This window comes from Molothrus aeneus, chromosome 3 (assembly GCF_037042795.1).
Source record: "Molothrus aeneus isolate 106 chromosome 3, BPBGC_Maene_1.0, whole genome shotgun sequence".
Classification (NCBI taxonomy): domain Eukaryota; kingdom Metazoa; phylum Chordata; class Aves; order Passeriformes; family Icteridae; genus Molothrus; species Molothrus aeneus.
The window spans coordinates 74952658-74972367 of record NC_089648.1 but is presented as its reverse complement, the minus strand read 5'-3'; the positions used below and the strand labels follow the sequence as shown (position 1 = coordinate 74972367).

The following is a 19710-nucleotide window of genomic DNA, read 5'->3' as shown; positions in this document are numbered from 1 at the left end:
ACCACTGACATATAGAATTATGTTCTAGCATATTCTTTTGGGAGCAAAACTACTGTAAAAGCAGCAGGTAAAACCTTTTGTGTAACTAGTGGTTGCAAAAGTAGCTTTTTTCAGGTTTTAATGCTTTTGAAAACTTCAACATGTTGAGGTTTTTAAGTAACCAGCACCTCTCACTAAGTGTATCTACAAATCTGATGCAGGAAAAGTTTTGATCACCTGAGAAAAATTTTAAGTCACAGTTCAGAAGTGTACTTCAGGACCAGTTTCAGAGAATAAGATGCCTCTAAAGTGGATGTGAAGTTATAATTTACTGAGGTTCATTATTCCACTTACAGAATAGAACTATCTGTATCATGTATATCTGACACCTGAGTATTACTTTTTCCATGTCCTCAAATTTGACTTCTACCATGAGATACGTGAAACAAGGTATCTGAAATGGTGTTTCTTGAAGTGAAAAATAGTAACTAATTACTAACAGAAAACCTGAAAGAAGTTCCAACAGCTATCATTCAATGATTTCAAGCTAGAGCTTTATACTGAATGTTATGTATAACCTGGCATGTATTTTATAAATACATTTTAAGGAGATTTTCACTTCAGCTCATAGAATGTGCTTGGACAGAGAACAGAAGCAAGGAACACATCGAGTTTTGCCTGATTTTGCTTCTAAAGAACTGTCATTAACAAACATACATCTCTAATTTCTTGTCCAGCTCCTTTGTAAGCCTGAAGGTCTGCAAGCATGCTTTCTGAGTCCTGTAAAACTGCACTGATCTGGTTCCAGACCTCCCTTTCTCCATCCGTGGGCTGTGCATCTAAAAAAGAGAAAAGCAAAACGCACAAAGTCAAAAGGAAGCTGCAGTACAAATGGCAAGATTACACAGTTCTACTTAACAATACCATATGCAGCTTGAGTATGTGTAACTCCATTCTGATGTAGCTTTTTTCCAAATATACAATTATACAGCCATTCTGCTAACATCCAAGCTTCTGCTTTTTATAGCAAGGAAGGAAGAACAGTACAGTTTTTGTATGCTCTGGCTCATAATGCCTCTTCTCATAATGCAGCATTTTAAAGAGCAGCAGTATCATAAAGCAATGTTATTAGAAAATAGGATAATGCATCAGTCCCTCTCTTTCATGAGCTCCATGGCTCAATTACAAAGAATTGCTCACTTTTCTTGCAGCTTGGGGATAAAATCAGGCCTTTCAATGGATAGAGCAGTAGGATATTGCTCCACTTTGACTTCCCTCCAGGCTTCCTCAACCAGGGTAATTTATTTCTCCTTTTGTAAAACAGATACAGTACTATTAAAAATAATTTTTTTCTTATGTATGTCAGGGATCATTCCTGTCACTAAAATAAATCCAGCTCTGCCAGTTTTCAGGGTGTGAGTGACCTGTAGACCTTTACTGTTGAGAGAAATGACATTTGAAATTAGATCAATTTTCCTATTCAAATCTCTTCCTATGGGATTTACACAGCAATGTGACACCAGGGAGTGATGTTATCCCCAGAACACTGACACATTAGACAAGGTAGAGATCTTCTGTCTACTTTTGCTTTAAAACATAAAGATGACAGGCACTGACCAAAGACTGGATGACCTACATATGGGATTGCAGTCTATATGTGAAGGAACAATGAGATCTCTACGGAGACACAACTATTTCTTCCCTTAGATTCTTTTTAGCTTCTAAAGGTAGAATGTTAATTTTTATGAAAGAAAAAAATCACCTTGAAGTTGAATCTTAGAACTTAAAGACGATTTGTTTGAATTAAAAGCAGTGAGGTAAGTTCAGTTCAAAACTCACCAATTAGGATGAGCTACTGTATTCATGTCTACATTAACAGACAAGAAATAGTAAAAACACCTATTCTATTTAGGTTGCCTCACTCTCCTTAAGAAAACTGACAGAAGTTTTCTACCCATGTATCAGTATGGGATTAATTTATCCAGTCCCCATTAGAAACAAATGAACTGGTTCACACTGGAGTATATGGGAAACAGGCATTCTCTCCATGATGTTTCAGGTTAGGATAATTTGTTTAAATGTATGAAGTTACCTATGGACCTTGCACAAACAGGATACAAATGTAAATTAGATTTAAATGTCTGTAGCTTCAAAGCAACTCATACTTAAAAGCCTTCCCATATTCCTATGGTACCCTGAGTTCCATGAGACTGGGCACATAATACTGATTGGACTTTCCTTTTGTTCTGGAAGTTTTCCTTTCTCTTATTTAAAAAGTTAAAATAAATATAAACTGGGCTTACATAGCTGGGTTTTATAATCAAAATATTTCACCTAACTAAAAAATTCCACTATTCTTCAAAAAGTGAGGGAAAGGAGCACCGAAGGGAAAAACTCCCCACAGGAAAATCCCATCTGGGACGTGGCTGTTGAACTGACCCATCAGTGACTTTAAATTTACAGTGTTCCAGACTGGTTCTTTCCTCAAGCTGCAAGAAATTCTCAGGTACACACTGTAAGGGGTTTGCCATCTTGTGATAAAGAAGCAAAACAGAAAACTCCTCTGACTTTAACAAGGAAAGCAGTGATCCTGAGAAACAATTACACACCATACAACAACAGAGCAGGGGAAGGTGGGAGTCACATAAAAATCAGTATCCATATTTTATTAGTTAAGATAATGAAAATAATATTTCAGTGAATACTAACACAAAAGAGAATAAATAACTTGTTAGTGCAGTTCATGAATGTCAAATTTGCATGTGCAGGTAACCTGAAGCATCTTGTTTAACCTTGTTGGTTAACAAGATACTTCCATGTTAATTTTTACAATTTATTTGCTTTAAAAGTACTAGTGCTTAAGGGGGATGCAAATGCCATAGAATGCCCAGCACTTTGGGACTTCAAAAAGGCCTTTAGTAACATCCTTTATTGTAAGTCTTTTTCACAAGTTCCAAATCTATCTTTTGGAAGTTGGTGGAAAGAGGAATATTTGAAACTCATTGAGCTTTCTGTAGTATCCCAGCACCTGGAGAAAGAGTAGGAGCAAGAGCCAGGTAGGTGTGTGGAAGAGGGAAAGAAAGGGAAGGGAGAGGAAGAGGGGTGCAAAGGCTCCAGAGCAGCAGGCTTAGCTTGCACTTGCAGAAGCAGTTTATATTTATGTTGGAAGTGTTTAGCTTAAAAAGAAAGGTAGGGAGGATGATTCAGGCTTCTTTTTTTTAAAAAAACATGCATTTATTTATGAAATAGAAGCTGTGCAAACAGATGTTCTGATAAGACCATGGCCATTTTTCAAAAGGGATTTTACAAGAAGATCCTGCCAAAAATGGTCAGCTAAAATAACTGAAATGGATCACTTTGAAAACAATTTCACCTTACTGTCAACAACAATAATAATAATAGCAGCAGCAACAACTAAAAGGAATTGAGACTTCTTCATGACATATTTTGACTTTTAGAACTGGCTTGCTATTTCAATGAAACCAAAGCTTGTTTCTCTGCTCTGAATTAAACAAAGCCAGTCCTGAACCATGGTGTGGAATCACTGGTTGGCCGTACTCACCTCTTATCCCCACACTGCCAGAGAACCAGCACGAGCTTCAGAAACCTGAGCCCATTTTTATAAATGAAACCACCTCCAATGGCCAACCCATGTGAATGCAAACCCCCTCAGTAGCAAGTTACCATAATGGCCAGACTCACTGCATTTCAAGGCTGAGTTTTTAGGATGCTCAGGATTAGCAACCAGAGCTGTCTTTAGACAAAACAGAAAACCCTTTTACCTCCCTCTGGACAAATGTTTCTGATGTGAACCCTAAACCAAACAACTACATGAATCCTGTATCAAATTAATGCAAGAGTCAGATGAGGCCTGAATCTCACATATACAGATTCTACTGGCAAAATGTGAAAATTTTAGATCTGGCAAGAAATATACTTCCACTGGCTCCATCAGAAATAACCAGGACATGATAATTCATCCATTCCAATGAACACATGCTCTTTTTCACATTTACACATGGCCTATGCCATGTTTTGGATGGAACTTCAGATTTCACAAAGAACAAGAGGATACCTGGACTCAATACTGTTCATTTGTGGATGGATTAAGAATTTCAGGTGAATGCTGGGGCATGAAAGTGGGGTCATGATTATTTTCTTAGCAAAATACCTGTCATTTGTTTCAGAAAACCCTCCTAACAGAGTTAGTTAGGGTTAGTTATCTACCTCATCCTTCACCAAATATGCATTAGAAACAGAGAAACTTCTAGATAGGTAAAACATTAGTATTCATAGGATAAGACTAAATATAGAAAGGATGTGATGCCATTACCAATACCAAATGAAGTACAAAAATACTTCCGTAATCAATTTTAATGAAGAAAGAACAGTACTATGAAGAGTACTAACAACAGGACTACAAGAAGCACTTCCAACTCACACACCCTTTCTGATCTGAAATGCAGAACAAAAGCTGAGAACTTTATTCCACCCTTTGGTGGTTAAGAAGATTCCTACTGAGGCTGGTTAGTTCTTCCATTTCAGTGAATGTAGAATCGTATTTGTTGTAAAAATACCATGCCCTTCTGGCCTCCACAGCATAGCAAAAGAAAGTGAGTAAAACAAGAGCTTTCATGGGTTCTGCTTTCAGCTTTTCTTGTCCTGCCCACTGCTGAACATGGCAAATAATTCCTCAGTCAGCAAGTTAGAGAGCAGTATACATATTTGACTGCATAAAGCTAAAGTCCTATTTCAGATTTGTCACCATGACAATGATTTTTTTCCATGCCAATCTGGGACAAAATTAAAAGAAAAGCTCAGAAATGAGCAAAGGCATTATAATTACAGCAAGTAATGCACTTTTGAGGATACCAGAACCTGCTCCACTCCATACATTAACGAATCCCCAGTATTTGTTCATGTATGGAGTGGAGCAGGTTCTGGTACCCTCAAAAGTGCTGGATAGAAACAGTACCCTATCCAGGCTACATGAGATTTTTAAGTTTCATTCTGTCTGAACTAGCTAAAATGAAGTGTAGCTCCCAAAATTGTTAATACTGGCTCCAGGCAGGGTGCTGTGCCAGGGAGATCAGTGCCCAGCTTCAGCTCTGTGGTGGATGGGGGATGGACACACAGCACCTCTCTGACTGAGCTGCAGTTTCTGCCTCCAGGCATTCCACAGCTCGGGAATTGAGTGCAACCTCCCACAGGCTGGACCCAGATTATATCCTCAGCCTTGCTGCCTGTGCAACAAGAGTATTAATTAATAGCCTATTATGTGAAAATGGGCAGTTGCTCTGCTGCCAGACACATTCTAATAATATACCCTTTTAATGGTACATGAATAATAACTGAAAATTTCATTAATCTTGCTGGGGATGTGGGGAATCCTAGAAAATAAGATTCTTGGAGGGGATGAGAGAGATTTAACTAGGTTCAAGTGAAATCCACCTAGCTAACAGTAAAAAAAAAAAAAAAAAAAAGAACAAAAGAACCTGCTCACATTAAGGTTAAAAACATCTTATAAAAAGTATTTGAGGAGAGGATGGGACTGTAGGTGTCACTTAAGGACATCTTCAAATAATCTATAAGCTTTAGTCTTTTAGATTCAAGGTAAATTGTTGCTTCAACTTTCAAATAATTTCCAAGAATTCACGTGGAATTATTTGTTTACTTTGCCTGAAAAAGGCAGCTGTGATTTGACAGTAGATTTTCTGCGAAAAAGAGCAATTTTAAGATGGTATAGGAAGAGCTCAAACACCCAGAATTAATTTATCTGCAACTAATTTAAATAAGGTCAACATTTAAAGTACAAAACAGTTCTTGAACTGACAAATCCATTTCAAGAGAATTTGATGTGAAATCCTGAAAGCCAAAGACTCTCAAGACTTGCCACTCTTAACACTTGCCAGGCACTCTCACTTTTCCTAACACTATTTTCAAGATGAGCACCAAGAAGGAATTAAAGTAAATGATATATAACCAAACCAAGAGGTAGTAGCTTGATTAAAAATACTCCCATCAAGATCCAAGTGTAAAAAGCAAAATGGTGCACTTTCTAATAAGGATGAAGTTATTTTTCTCTATTTAAACCTTTCAGTAGACCTTAAAAAAGAGTAATTTGGCTGAATGCATTAAGTCTGCAATACCCCTTTAAGAAAAGGCCTTTCTACCTACATGGAGAATGTTATTCTCCACACAGACCCAGCATAACTGCCCAACTTTAAAATGAGTACTGGGGAGCAAACAGAACTGCTTTTGCTATACAACATTAAGTGAAATTAATGCTGGATTCAAGTTTTTTCAAGTATGACCATGGAGTTGCAAAACTTGATTTCCAGTTTGGATTGAAGAATAATGTTAGGTGTCAAAAAGAATTGCAAGTGGACAATGTGGACACCTCCATGAAAGTAGGGGAAAAGAGATGATGAAAAACTTTTTTTTCTTTTTTTCTGGTTTTTTTTTTAGTAGCCAGCTAATGAAAAAGCCCACAGAAACTAAAAAGCAAGATGCTGATGCAAATAATGAATACAGTAAACACATCAGCACACCTGTCATCCTCTGAATGGCCAAGTGTAGTGACCATGTTCACCCATGAACTCAAACTGACAGCTCAGGCCACACAAAGCCACATGTCCAGCAAGGCCACACCAGACTCTGACCCATGTCCACTCAAGAGTGTCCTTTTCTACTGTACAATAGCCAGTTACAGGAGACCAAAGCACAAAACCACAGCCCTTTTTTTAGTCACATCCCTTTGAGCCAATACAGATTTTGTGCCACTAAAAACCTCTGGGACTTACAAGCATGAAATTCTCTGAAATTTGGAGATGACAGTTTTGTTCCTCCAGGTAGGTGTGCCTGACTAGTGTGCCCCTAAGCACTGGCACCTCCTGTGGGAGAGGGTACTTCATTCAGAGTTCTTGGCCATGTGCTTTTGGAACGAAAAACAACCTTCACTGCCAAGGCAACAAATTTGGTATTTCCCCTCTCACCACCACCTCTACCAAGGCTCCCCACTGCCAGAGCAGCTGTTTCCTGCCAAGCCTGCAGCCTGGGTCAGGAACACTTTCCTGCCAACAAGGACACAATGGGGCTGATTAAACCTGTAAGCTCAGAGCAGCTGAAAGCTTTCACAATAGCTTGACAAAGTCACAGAGCACTGCCAAGGCCCTCAAAAGTTTGGTAGAAAAAAATTAAGTGGTGGTTTGGATAGAGGTTTGACATCCTGGGGTGACAGCAAAGTTTTCAAATTATATACACAGAGAAGAAGGGACAGGGCTCCTCCTAAACCCAAACTAACCAATTAACCTTTTTTTCATATTTTAAAACTATTTTTTCATAATGAGGTAATTAAGCTCTAGATGCGAAGATTAAGGTTTGTGCACAGTTCTAGTCATACATTCTAGCTCTCATCTAAGAATGCATGTTTGAACAATTTCATCAGATTTAAATATGTATTTAAATGACTTTTTGAAGTAGTGCTTCTGAATGCACACAGACATACATGCTTATAACATGCCAGTTACTTCTTTCAGAAAATAATTCAGGAATAAATTATTAAAGAACAAAACTATTTCAAGATGACAAAATATGTGTCTCATCACCTGAAATGCTCTTTTAAACCATGCTACAAAAGGAAAATATTTTAAAACCACTAGATTTTCTCAAAACTTTTTGGTTGGCTTATTTTTTTTTTCTTTTTAGAACAGAGGTATTAAGAGAGAAAACGTCACACACTGTTTCTGTTTCAAATAAAATACATTTCATGTATGTGGTGAAGACAGATTTAACCCATATTAAAGGATTTGGTGACAGTGTCTAGAAGTAGATGCAGGGAAACTGTAGTCAGCAAAAGTGAAAACGGCTTTGGATCAAATATAGATGTGACAAGAGAACTGGAATGGGAAACACTGTTCTGCAACTGATAACCATGACTGATAACTGATAATCATTTAGAGAGATGCAATCAAGCACACACACTTTGACCATTTCACTACTTTTTAGAAACTATGAACCCAGCTAAATCATCACCGAACCAAGCAAAAATAGTTCCACCTCCACTGCTTTTTTCCCAGCTTTTTATTTCCACATGTATTTCCATTCAAGAAAGAATCATAATTTTTTAACCCTGATTTGTTAAAGAAAGCTGAGGTTGAGTTCATTCATATGCAAGTTTAACAACGGCTCATAAATGTTTTGAATTTAATTCAAGATAGGGTTTTACTCTCATATCTGCCTCTCTGCCCTTTTCTCTGCTCAGAATGAAGTAATTTTTTATGGATTTATAAATATCAGAAAGTAATGTTCTACTGAAGTGTAATTTGATTTGTTTGCAAATCCCTTTTGAATTGCTTTATGATGCATAAGCACATGCAGTTTATTAGGAAATAATAAGCAAAGAAGGCAAGCCAGGCAAGAAGCTTTGCTCACTTTCAAAGTCAAGGAAAAAATTTGGCCCCTGATCAAGCTCTGTGCAAGTGAGAACTTTTAAAAGATTTCCCATTTGGTTCCTGAAAAATAGAAAAGGAAGAGAAAAGGAGTCCTGAGTGAACAAATTATTTTAGAGACAAGGACTTGGACAGATTGGTTGTGCTGGAAAATACACACTGCAAGCAATCAGATTTTAAGTTTTTCCTCAGTTTGCTGCTAAGTCAAGGAAAAAATTTTCTCATTGTCTTGTAATTGTTTGAACTTACTTTCAAAATCCAGGAAAAAATGTGGATAGTTTTCAATTTCCCTGGTAAGGACCTTAAGAAGATTACCCATCCCAGCAAACCTAGTAAATGCAACAAAATCATAAACAGTTATACATGTAAACTCAGAATACTACAGCTAAGAGCTTGACACAGTCTGCATCATAAATTCAACATTTTGGCAAGTTCTGGACCATGAGAAACATTTTGATGGTCAATTCTGTGATATTTATGTAGGAAGAGGAAGACCTCAGATAAACACAGAAATAATTCTGTTCAACAAATTGGAATTTAAACATCAGGATAACATCCTAGTGTATAAACAGATATTTATGAATTTATTTACTTAGCAAGAGAAATAAACTCAGAGCTATATCTCTATTTGTTAATTCACTAAATTGCTGGACTCCAGATTACTTAATACCATTTCAAATGAAAAACTGACATCTTAACACAAAAATCCATGTCATTTTAAGAAAATAACTCACTATAAGGAAAAAAAATCTAGTTGTTTCTAGTCAGTAAGATTTATAACAAGATTACTACAAAAATCTATCAAAAAGGACAGCTAAAAAGCTTTTTAGCTTTTAAAACTGTATGTATGCATTTTAAAAAAAGAAAGAGAGTAAAAATGGGAGGTTTGAACCCTATTTTTTATCTGTTATTCCTATATTTTATCATCTTGGAATTCTTTGCATTTCAAGTTATGAACAACTTCCAAAAGGAAATGTGACCAGTTCTTAAAAAAGCAAGTCTCTACAAAAGATAAAAAGGAAAGAGATTTGAAAAAAGGTTCTTTTGCCAGTACAGTCTTTAGGAAGGTAAGTTATTCTAACACCGTGTAGAAGAAGAACTTTCTTGGTCAAACTTAAACTTTCTCTCAGAAGACAGAAAAATTAAACCATGAAAAGCACGTATCAGGATAAAGACATCTGCCTGGAGGGATGTAGAGAAATGTAATTTTAGATTTAAAACACAGATTGAAAACTGGTTTTTGCCTCGAAGAGAAATATTCTCATTGCTTTAAACCATGGCTCTTGGGGATCACATCTGATGTTCATCTGTGATTCAGTTTAACTCTTTTCCCACTTAAGAAATCAGACCACAAAAAATTATTCTAAGCATGTACATGGCTGATACTCCACATAAGGAGACAAAGCTTTTCTCAAGTTTTCCCACAAGCATTACAGTAGGAAAAGAATCATCAACCCCAATTTCTATGTGCATATAAAGGATGTATTTCTGCATCAGTAAAACCTAGGAAAGTAATGTGAGGCTTGGAGATTTCAAAGCAGCCACAGTCATAACATAAAATGATACAAATTTAATCAATAGTCTGTTCAGAACATGCAGTTTCATGTAGGCAAGGCTTTTGTTAAATAAATGCCTTTGTTTTGCATTAAATACTTCTTCAAAGTTTTCTCTCCAGAACAAATCCAGTGAGCAGACTGTCAAGCCCTTCGTAATTAGCAACATCTTGCATATACAAAATTGAAACACAAAGAAACATTTTCCATTATTCATAAAGTTACATTCATTACATGCAGGAAAAATATTTACACTTTTACTTTCAGAACAAAATCAGCACCTTATACACTGAGTTTGACTTTCTGATTAGCCTACAAAGGAGAAAAACATGCAAACAGAGCAAAATAGATTTTATACAGTGTTAAAACTTATATCTTCAATAATTTAATACTTTCATCACACTGGTATAGTACATTTTATCAGCATCAGCTAGGAGAAACACGATAAAGTACACACATTTATTTTCCTTTTCATAACCTTGAAAAAAAAATATTATATTATGTAATACTATCACAATCGACACGACTGACTCAGCTTGGATTCTTCACTTTCAACTCTTTTAAAGCCATAACTTACCTCATCGCCTTCAATCTTCAGAGAGTACCCAAGCATTTCTTCTGCTGCCAAAGCTTGCACTGCATCCAGAACTGGTTTAGCTGATAGCATGCTTCGAACAGCGAGGAACCCTTTGTGCCAAAAACCTGAGGATACGCTCCCTCATTTGCATTGAGTCGCTTGGGGTCATGTGCCCAAGCTCTGCCTCTGATCCTTCTTAAACAAGTACAGCACATCTCGGCTTGGGAGATTTCTGAGTGTTTTTCCAGAACTTTTGTTACATTTCCTAGCTTGTTTTTCACTTTATTCCCTCTCCTTCAATCCCTGTGTAGAAACTGATCCAGCTATTCAGGTCACAAGTATGGAACAGAAGCCTACCACAAACTTATTATACACACACATGTTCATGCAGGTGACATTTTCCAATGATCCTGGAGGCTCTGGTTTGACGCTACCCATTTTCAAAGCACACCAACCCCAAAAATAGTCATATTCAACATCAACATCCAGAAAAATATGGTTGAGGCAGCTGCTAAACATGTTTTAATTATTTTTTATAAAATTTCTTAATGGTTTCCTAAAAAACAAAACTAAAAGCAACATCTGGTTCCATGAAACTTTCCCTTTCAAGTGTAATTCATCATTCAACACTAAATTTTAGCTTCAAATTAAAAGGCAAAACTTAAAGGAAGTGCTAATAAAATGCAAATCTTTGCCTCAAACTGTATTATTTTATTCTGCATAGCCTGCTGCTTCCCAGTACTTGGCTCTTTCAAACTGTCTTTCCTCAAAAACTCTAATAACATATTCCAAACCTCAGGAACTGAAAGTCACCTCCAGGATAATTTTAATGAGATTTCAAAGTAACTAACAGCACACATTCTGAGCAGGTCTATATATATAACCTGTGATTGCAAAAGAAATGCAAATAACAGCTGATGTACAGAAGCAAATCATAAAGGTTTAATGTAGGAGCATAAAACTCTATTTCATTAAACCGGAAAACATTTTGTTTTACTTACTGTAAAATCAGTTTAAATGTTGAACTGAGACTCAATGCATACATAAAAATATTGCTGATGCTGCACTACTAGATGCTAGCAGCTTCTCTTTAGTGTTTTAATCCCTTAAAATTCCAACTTGTAACTATGCTTTAAAAACTATGACATGTTGACAACGATGTCTGCATTTTTCCCTATTGTTTTCCAAACCATTAGAGCTTACCCTAAGATATTATGTAAGCACAAAGAAAATAGTTTTTAAGCTATTGTTGACATTTTAAAGCTCATTGCTTAATTTTTGATGCTCAACATTTAATTAGTAGCACAGAGACATAAATAAAACCTAACCCAGCAATGAACAGGAAGGTACATTTAGCATTTTGCATTTTATTTACCATTATCCAATAGCAGGTTTTAAACTTGAGCTTTGAACAAAATATCACAGGCTGGTTTTGCAACAAATAACTGTGTTCCTAAAATTCTACTGATTTAGTTTCAACATTCTAGAGGTATTACCTTGTATGGGAAAATAAATTCCTTCTACCCTACTAAAGAAATCAGTTTATTTCTGAATTGTGATATATAAAATACTATCCCCCCCAAAAAAAATCAGAATTCAACCCCACAAATCTGCCGTGGATTTTACATACATATACTGAAAGTATACTGAAATATATCTATTATATGCTTGAATCCACTTTCGAAAATATAGTGTTCCCAAACTGCGTATTACTGACTGAAGACTGAATATCGTGTTATTCAACACTTCTTGAAAATTTTGGTTTACACACTGTTTTAAGCAACTACCCAATTCTCAAGTGTGGAGTTTTGCACCCCTTTCAAGTCACAGCTTCAGTACTATACAAACTGCTGGAGAAGTACTGATTGATTTCTTCTCTTATAGGACTAATTTAATCAGTACCAATTCAACATCAGCAGCAGCACTGCATTACACTGAAGATGTAACAAAGAGACAAAGCTCTAAAACTTTGTGTTAGTGAAAAAGGACACATTCACCAGCTCAAGCCTTTGCAGCGCATCAGTGCTCCTTTGCCAGATAATATTTCCTAAATCTGTCTGCTCAGATAAACATGGTCTGAAAGGCTTTTGTCAAAATGAGCTGGATCAGCAAATACCTACTGCTTAACCCCATTTAGAACATCCTAACGAAAGCAGGGCTTGTGCATGTTTTCATGAGCAGCTCCACTAGGAGTTTCAGGAGAAAGGCTCCCAAGCTCAGGAGTGGCAATGGATGATTCAGAATGATGACTTCTAGTGGCACACCTAAGTGGGCAAAGACAGGAGGCATCCACTCCACAGTCTGAGGGAAATGTACTAAGCACATCAGCATCATTAAGATACTGGAACTGACCTTACTGCATGAATAATTAATCGTGGCTTCAAAAATATACCAGAATCTGAACAAACTCAAGACCTCTCAGATCAAAAGCATGATTCCAAATCACTGTGATATTCACTCATACAGTTTGTCGAAGTGCTTGTAAGGAAACAGCAGAAGTGCAAAATTCAAAAAATTATCTTGGGGAAACTGGCTGCTAATGGCCTGGACAGGTACACAGGGTAAAAAACAGTGGTGGTGAATGGAGTTAGATCCAAATGGTGGCTAGACACCAATGGTGTTCCCCAGGGCTCAGTACTGGGGCCAGTCCCAGTTAATATATTTACATGGGATCTGGACAAGGGGATTTGTAGTCGTGAGGCCACACCTCAAGTGCTGTGTCCAGTTTTGAGCCCTCACTACAAGAAAGGCATTGAGCGTGTCCAGAGAAGGACAGGGAGCTGGGGAAGGGTCTGGGCACAAATCTGATGAGGAGCAGCTGGGGGAGCTGGGGGTGTTTGCCTGGAGAAAAGGAGCCTCAGAGGAGACCTTAACACTCTGAACAACCACCTGAAAGGCGGCTGGAGCCAGGGGGGTTTGGTCTCTTCTCCCAGGCAACTGGCGTTAGGATGCGAGGACATGGCCTCAAGCTGCATCAGTGGAGGCCCAGGTTGGATACCAGGAAGGATTTCTTCACGGAAAGAGTGGTTAAACACAGGAACAGACTGGTCAGGGAGGTGGTGGAGTCACCACTCCAAAAGTGCTCAAGAAACAGCTGGACATGGCACTTGGCTCTAGCTGCCATAATGGTGTCAATAAGAGGTTGGACTCGATAATCTTGGAGCTCTTTTCCAACCTCAATGATTCTGTGATCGACTGCACTCTCAGTCAGTTCACAGATGACACCAAGTTGGGCAGGAGTGCTGACCTGCTGGAGGGCAGGAAGGCTCTGCAGGGGGATCTGGACAGGCTGGACTGATGTGGAGGCCAGTGTGTGAGGTTCAACAAGGCCAAGTGCTGGGTCCTGCCCTTGGGTCACAACAACCCCTGCAGTGCTACAGGCTGGGGAAGAGCAGCTGGAAAGTGGCCAAGAGGAAAACAACCTGGGGGTGCTGGTCAGCAGCAGCTGAACATGAGCCAGGCTGGGCCCAGCGTGGCCGGCAGGACCAGCAAAGTGGTGATGAGCAATACGACATGAGAAATGGCCTCAGGTTGCACCAGGGAGGTTTAGATTGGATATTAGGAAAAATTTCTTTTCTGAGAGGGCAGTCAAGCACTGGCACAAGCTGCCTGGGGAAGTGGGTGAGCCAACATCTCTGGAGGTATTTAAAAGACTTGTAGATGTCGTGCTTAGGGACATGGTGGATTTGGCAGGATCAGGTCAACATCTGGACTCAATGCACTCAAAGATCTTTTCCAACCTAAATGATTCTGTGTTTCTATTACTTATCATCAAATTCCACAGTAGGTTTCTTTTTAATAATCCCTTCAATTTTCTTATAGTTGAGAATATTTGCATGATGGTATTATTACTGTCTTCAGCTGTTTTACTGCTAAGTGTTTAAACCTTATAAACGGCACTTGCATTGATGAAGAAAAATATTACACCTGATATTTAATATTTAATATTTAATAGTCTCAGTTGTGCAAATACTGTTAATTTTCAAAAATGGTATTGCTTCTCTATGGACTTGATTCTAAAAATAAGTTTAAAATTACTTTATTCTAAAAATAAGTTTAAAATGTATAATTATACTAAGAAAAAAGTAAAAATAGCATACATTTGTGTTGAGGTGATAATTGCACAAAACCTCCAAAGATATTTGATAATGAAGTATGTACTGTATTGTCTTGAAAGGCATAGTAAGACAAAAACATAACCAAACTCTTTTCAGAAAGCAAGCCATATTCGTTTTCCAAAAGAAAGAAATTATCCCCAATGCTGGCCTCTAAACACTGGATTTTTAAGGTTTTCATAATACAAATAACATACATAAAGAGCACTAAGTGGCAACCTATACACAAGCAAAGAAAAATCAGTGCCACACATTCCTTGGGAGGTAAGTATAAACAGACAAAAAGAAACCCCAACAAAACTCAAAGCCAGAAAATAGCTATAAAGAAGTGAAAAGTAGAATAAGAGTAGAAAGTTGCTCAAGGTGAAAGGAACTGAAGATAAAAGAATCATTCTCTCTTTGAACAACCATTTTATTAAAATCCCTGGTTAAGGAGCACTTCCAGCCAAGAGCTTTTGCTGCTAACTGATATGCAGATTGCAGGACACAATTAAAACCTAAAAAAAAAGTGATGCAAGTCAAAGGGATTTAATAAATGGGTTGTAATGACAAATATGTTTTTCAGTAATCATAAAATGTTTAAGAGTTGGCCAACATTAATACCTGTAGCCTCGAGGATTACAGAGCTTGGCTTGTGGTTTCTCTAAAATTAAAAGTAAAAAAAGAAAAATTTACCTTAGATGAACCTAAAACTTATCCAGCAGGGGGATTTTTCTATATGCCAACCCTCACACCTGAACTTACTTTGAACAGAACTCCTGTATATTTTCAGAGTCTATAATGTCAGAGCAGCCATCATGAAAGAATGAAAACCAGGCATCCAAAATATCTGGATTTTGACATATGTCATAATAAAAAACAAAACAAAACACGAACCAGACAAACAAAAAAACACCAACAAAAACATAGAATGGAATCCAATTAAGCAATTAGATTAAAATTGTATTTGAATTTAAGAAAGCTGCACTTTGATCCTTCTGCCTGAGCAGAGAGTAACTAGAGTAACCTAGTCTGAACAGATGCTTTACAGAAACCAGGGACACAATTCCTCTGTACACAACAAATGGAGCCTCTATCAATTTTCACAGCACAGAGACACCTTTAGAAGACACAGGACAGGTTTGGATAGTTTTTGTGTTTCTTCCTTCAGAATAAAATCACTATGTTTTCTTCCAAGTGGAGTTTTACTCAGTTCCTCCAATATCTTGTAAGAGAGCCACACTAAAATTTTCCTCTTAAAAGTTTTCTTGTCCTCATCATCTCCCACCAAATTCATAGTGGGAAAAGAAATAAGCCATCTTAGAATCCATTCAATTTTGGAAATCTAATGATTTGAACATTTGAGGAGGTATCTGGTTTCAATATTTGTGAATATAATGAGTGAAAAATCTATGCTAGATCTAAGAATTAGAATCAGAAACAGGACTTTCGGGTGAAAATTCAGAAACAGAAAAAAAAAAAAGTTTCTGGTCCTTTCCACCTATAAATGACTGCTGATCATTCAGTCTTTTGACTATGCTACACAGAGTATTTTTATTATACACAGAAAATCCAATGCAAGTGTCTGAGAGACAAGATGAAAACCATCATATTCTAGTTCTCTGGGCAACTATGGTAAAAACTTTCCTCAAAGTGATTTTATGTTACAGTTATTTCTTGTGCCAGTTGATAATAGGAGTAAGTCTTTGCATGCTAGCTTTCTTTTTCTATTTTACTTCTCATTTTAACACATAAATGCCAAAACAGCACATCTAATCTCAGTAAGTCAAACATAAATCCTACAGGGACTGGATTTCTTAGTGAATACTTCCTAGTGATCTGCTCTGAATGTGTCACTATGTAGGATATAATGCATTTTACCATTTTGTATTTATGGTTTGGAGGGTAATAATTTAGAAGATCTGGATCAGAGCAGTCTTTACAAGTATGGTTTCCTAGGAAAGGGAAAAGAAGTTAAAGAATATCTTAAAATACTAAAAGGACAATTAATTCAATCAAAGATATCGACCTTAGTGGAATTAAGACAGCTACAGCTGGCAATAGCTACCAAGATTTGAGGAATTAGAGATGAAATCTGGATCTTTCTAGGGATTTCCTGCTTTTAGTTTAAAACTTTGTCATAGTGGTCCTATTTAATATCTCCTTACAAAAATAAGAAAACTTGCTGACCTATTACAAGGCTGTTACAAGGCTGCTGATGGATAACAAGAGTTCCGCTAGAAAAAAAAAATCAAAATCCACTTTAAATAAACTGGAGGATAATGTATACTTTTAAAATGTACTTAAAATTTCAGGCAAAGGTAAAAGAAAAACTTCTATGTGTGTCTGGGTGAGGGGAAAAAAAGAAACAACAGGTAACATCCCAAAACAATAACTTGAGAGACCACATAACCCAGAGAAGTGTTTAAGAAGGTTCTGCTGAAGTATGGAGGCATACAAGTAACAGAATGGGGCCAGAAGCTTCAGGAGGATTAACCATGCATCTCCACAGGCTTCTGGAGTAATAAATGTCCTTTTGAGAGGCTGTTATTGACTTTTATGGTAGTTATGGGGAGAATTAATTGAATATAAGGATGGAAACATGAGAAATTAAAAATAGAGGAGGTTACTAAACAAGGAGAAAAACCAGCAAATTAAACTGATTTCACAAAAGCAGTTTCAGTACTCTCAGGTACTGAAGGACAGTTCTCTTGGAAAGTTGATTTAACGGATAAGGGAGTGCAAGAAACTTAGCAGAAAAGAAAATACACAGCAGGTTATTTGGATGGACAAGAAAGACAAAACGGAGGCTCAGGAATCAATACACCTGCATAAGCATAGGGCAGAATTGAAGAAATATACAGAGGGAACTTGGACAAAGCACTGGAGATGAGGAAAATGTTATTTACTACCATAAATTTGCTAGAACACTGAAAATCTGAAAAAGTAGCTGTCAGCAGTTCACTGGCAAAAAAAAGGTGATGGTATTTTTAAACAGTATTTGTTGTATAGATCTGGTTTTGTTCAATACTTTTTAATTAGTGATAGGCAGAGAAGAAGAGAATACCCTTTTAAAATATGCACTAAGCTAGAAGGGAATTAAAATATTCTGGAAAATAGTATTGTAATTCAAAATACTTTAATAAACTAGAGATACTATCCAGAAGACATTCCATAAATACAAATGTAAATTATTCCACTCAATGATAAAACCAAATCAATCCCACAGAGACAGACAGACTGGTAAGCAGACAGACCAAGGAAAAATATTTAATCATTATACTGGACTATAAATTAAACATAAGGCAGGTTAGAAAGGTGCTAAACTCTGGAATTTTTCAATGACTCCTCTCACAGTCAAGTTAAGGGAGGAGGAGACTGACTATTAAACAGTAAAAGGTTTTCTCCAAAACATTAGTCTAACCTGTAAGTATGCAGGAGCTACTGAAAAGTATAAATTTCAATAAAACGCCTCCTTTCTTTCTTAATTAATTCTGTGTCATTTTTTTAAACCCTCCTGATATTATTTTGTTAGTGCACATACTTTCAAATTAAAGACTCAATTCATTAAGGCATACAGAGCAGAATGGGTGTGTGACATTTTTCTGCAAAAGAGCCTGCCTTGAAAATTGTGTTAATAGACAAGCACATTAGCCCTCTTAATGATGCAAACACAAAGAGATTCTTAATTTTGCATTGTGCCTAATACTTTAAGAAGCACATTCCCAAGTAAATCTATTTTCAAATAATGTGTTTTACTTACACTGATTGGCAAACAAGCCTTGTGCCTCAACAAGAGCTGCTAAAACCACTGTAACTTTTCTGAGTATATTAACAATTCTGTTATTTGCCTGAAATGACAAACAGGGAAGGACTAGTATGGATGGTGCAGAATTAAAACCATCCTTTTAATTAAAAATTAGATTTCTTGTAAGCGTAAATGAAAACTGAAAGCATGTACTGACCCTGGCAGGCTCTGCAGTAATTAATTCCAATCACTCCTGGAAGCCATTCCTAGTATAGTAATGAAATCCGCACAATAACTTTTTATTAAGACATTAAAATTGATGCACAGTAGTAGTGACTTTATACCCTCCTCTCACTTTCCTGTAGGTATGTATGTACTGCTGACTGACCAGTACAGTATGGCGGCTGGTCCCAGACCCATCCATGCCCATCGGTTCCCCACCCTGGGAGGCGCACAGGCCTGCAGAGGCTCATTTTTCCTTAGCCATTACCCACTATCCATTATCCTTTATCCACTATCCATTATCCATGGAACGCGGAGCGCGGCCGTGACGGCGTGGGAGCGCCCCCTGCTGCCGCACGGCCGCCACCGCACCGCCCCAGGCTTTGGAACCGCTCCGGCCAGGCAGATCAACCCCACAGCCCCTCCGGGCCATCCACAGCCCCTCCGGCCGATCCACAGCCCCTCCGGGAGATTCACAGCCCCTCGGGACAATCCATAACCCCCGTGGGTGATCCACAGTCCCCCTGGGCGATCCACAGCCCCTGTGGGCTATCCACAGCCCCTCCAGGCGATCCACAGTCCCCCTGGGCAATCCACAGCCCCTCTGGGCGATCCACAGCTCCCCTTGGCAATCCATAGCCCCTCTGGGCGATCCACAGCTCCCCTTGGCAATCCATAGCCCCTGTGGGTGATCCACAGCCCCTGTGGGCTATCCACAGCCCCTCAGGGCAATCCATCGCCCCTGTGGGCCATCCACAGCCCCTCAGGGCAATCCATAGCCCCTGTGGGTGATCCACAGCCCCTGTGGGCTATCCACAGCCCCTCAGGGCAATCCATCGCCCCTGTGGGCCATCCACAGCCCCTCAGGGCAATCCATCGCCCCTGTGGGTGATCCACAGCCCCTGTGGGCTATCCACAGTCCCCCTGGGCAATCCATAGCCCCTGTGGGTGATCCACAGCCCCTGTGGGCCATCCACAGCCCCTCAGGGCAATCCATCGCCCCTGTGGGCCATCCACAGCCCCTCAGGGCAATCCATCGCCCCTGTGGGTGATCCACAGCCCTTCAGAGCAATCCACAGCTCCCCAG

At 38.2% G+C, this 19710-nt stretch overlaps 1 protein-coding gene across 9 annotated transcripts in view; it reads right to left on the bottom strand.

The window, feature by feature from the left end:
• Nucleotides 1-19710, bottom strand: part of CYRIA (CYFIP related Rac1 interactor A) — a 56781-nt gene that overhangs the window by 10932 nt on the left and 26139 nt on the right. For 5 of the 9 annotated variants that reach the window (XM_066547183.1, XM_066547185.1, XM_066547189.1 and 2 more), the window contains 2 exons: nucleotides 8413-8492; nucleotides 697-818 (listed from right to left, as the gene is read on the bottom strand). In XM_066547183.1, coding sequence (XP_066403280.1) covers nucleotides 697-818; nucleotides 8413-8485 — 195 coding nt within the window. In that variant the 5' untranslated portion in view covers nucleotides 8486-8492. Of the gene's footprint in view, nucleotides 1-696; nucleotides 819-8412; nucleotides 8493-8678; nucleotides 8759-19710 lie in introns of those variants that run through there. The other 4 variants (XM_066547187.1, XM_066547188.1, XM_066547184.1 and 1 more) reach the window with 3 other exon arrangements.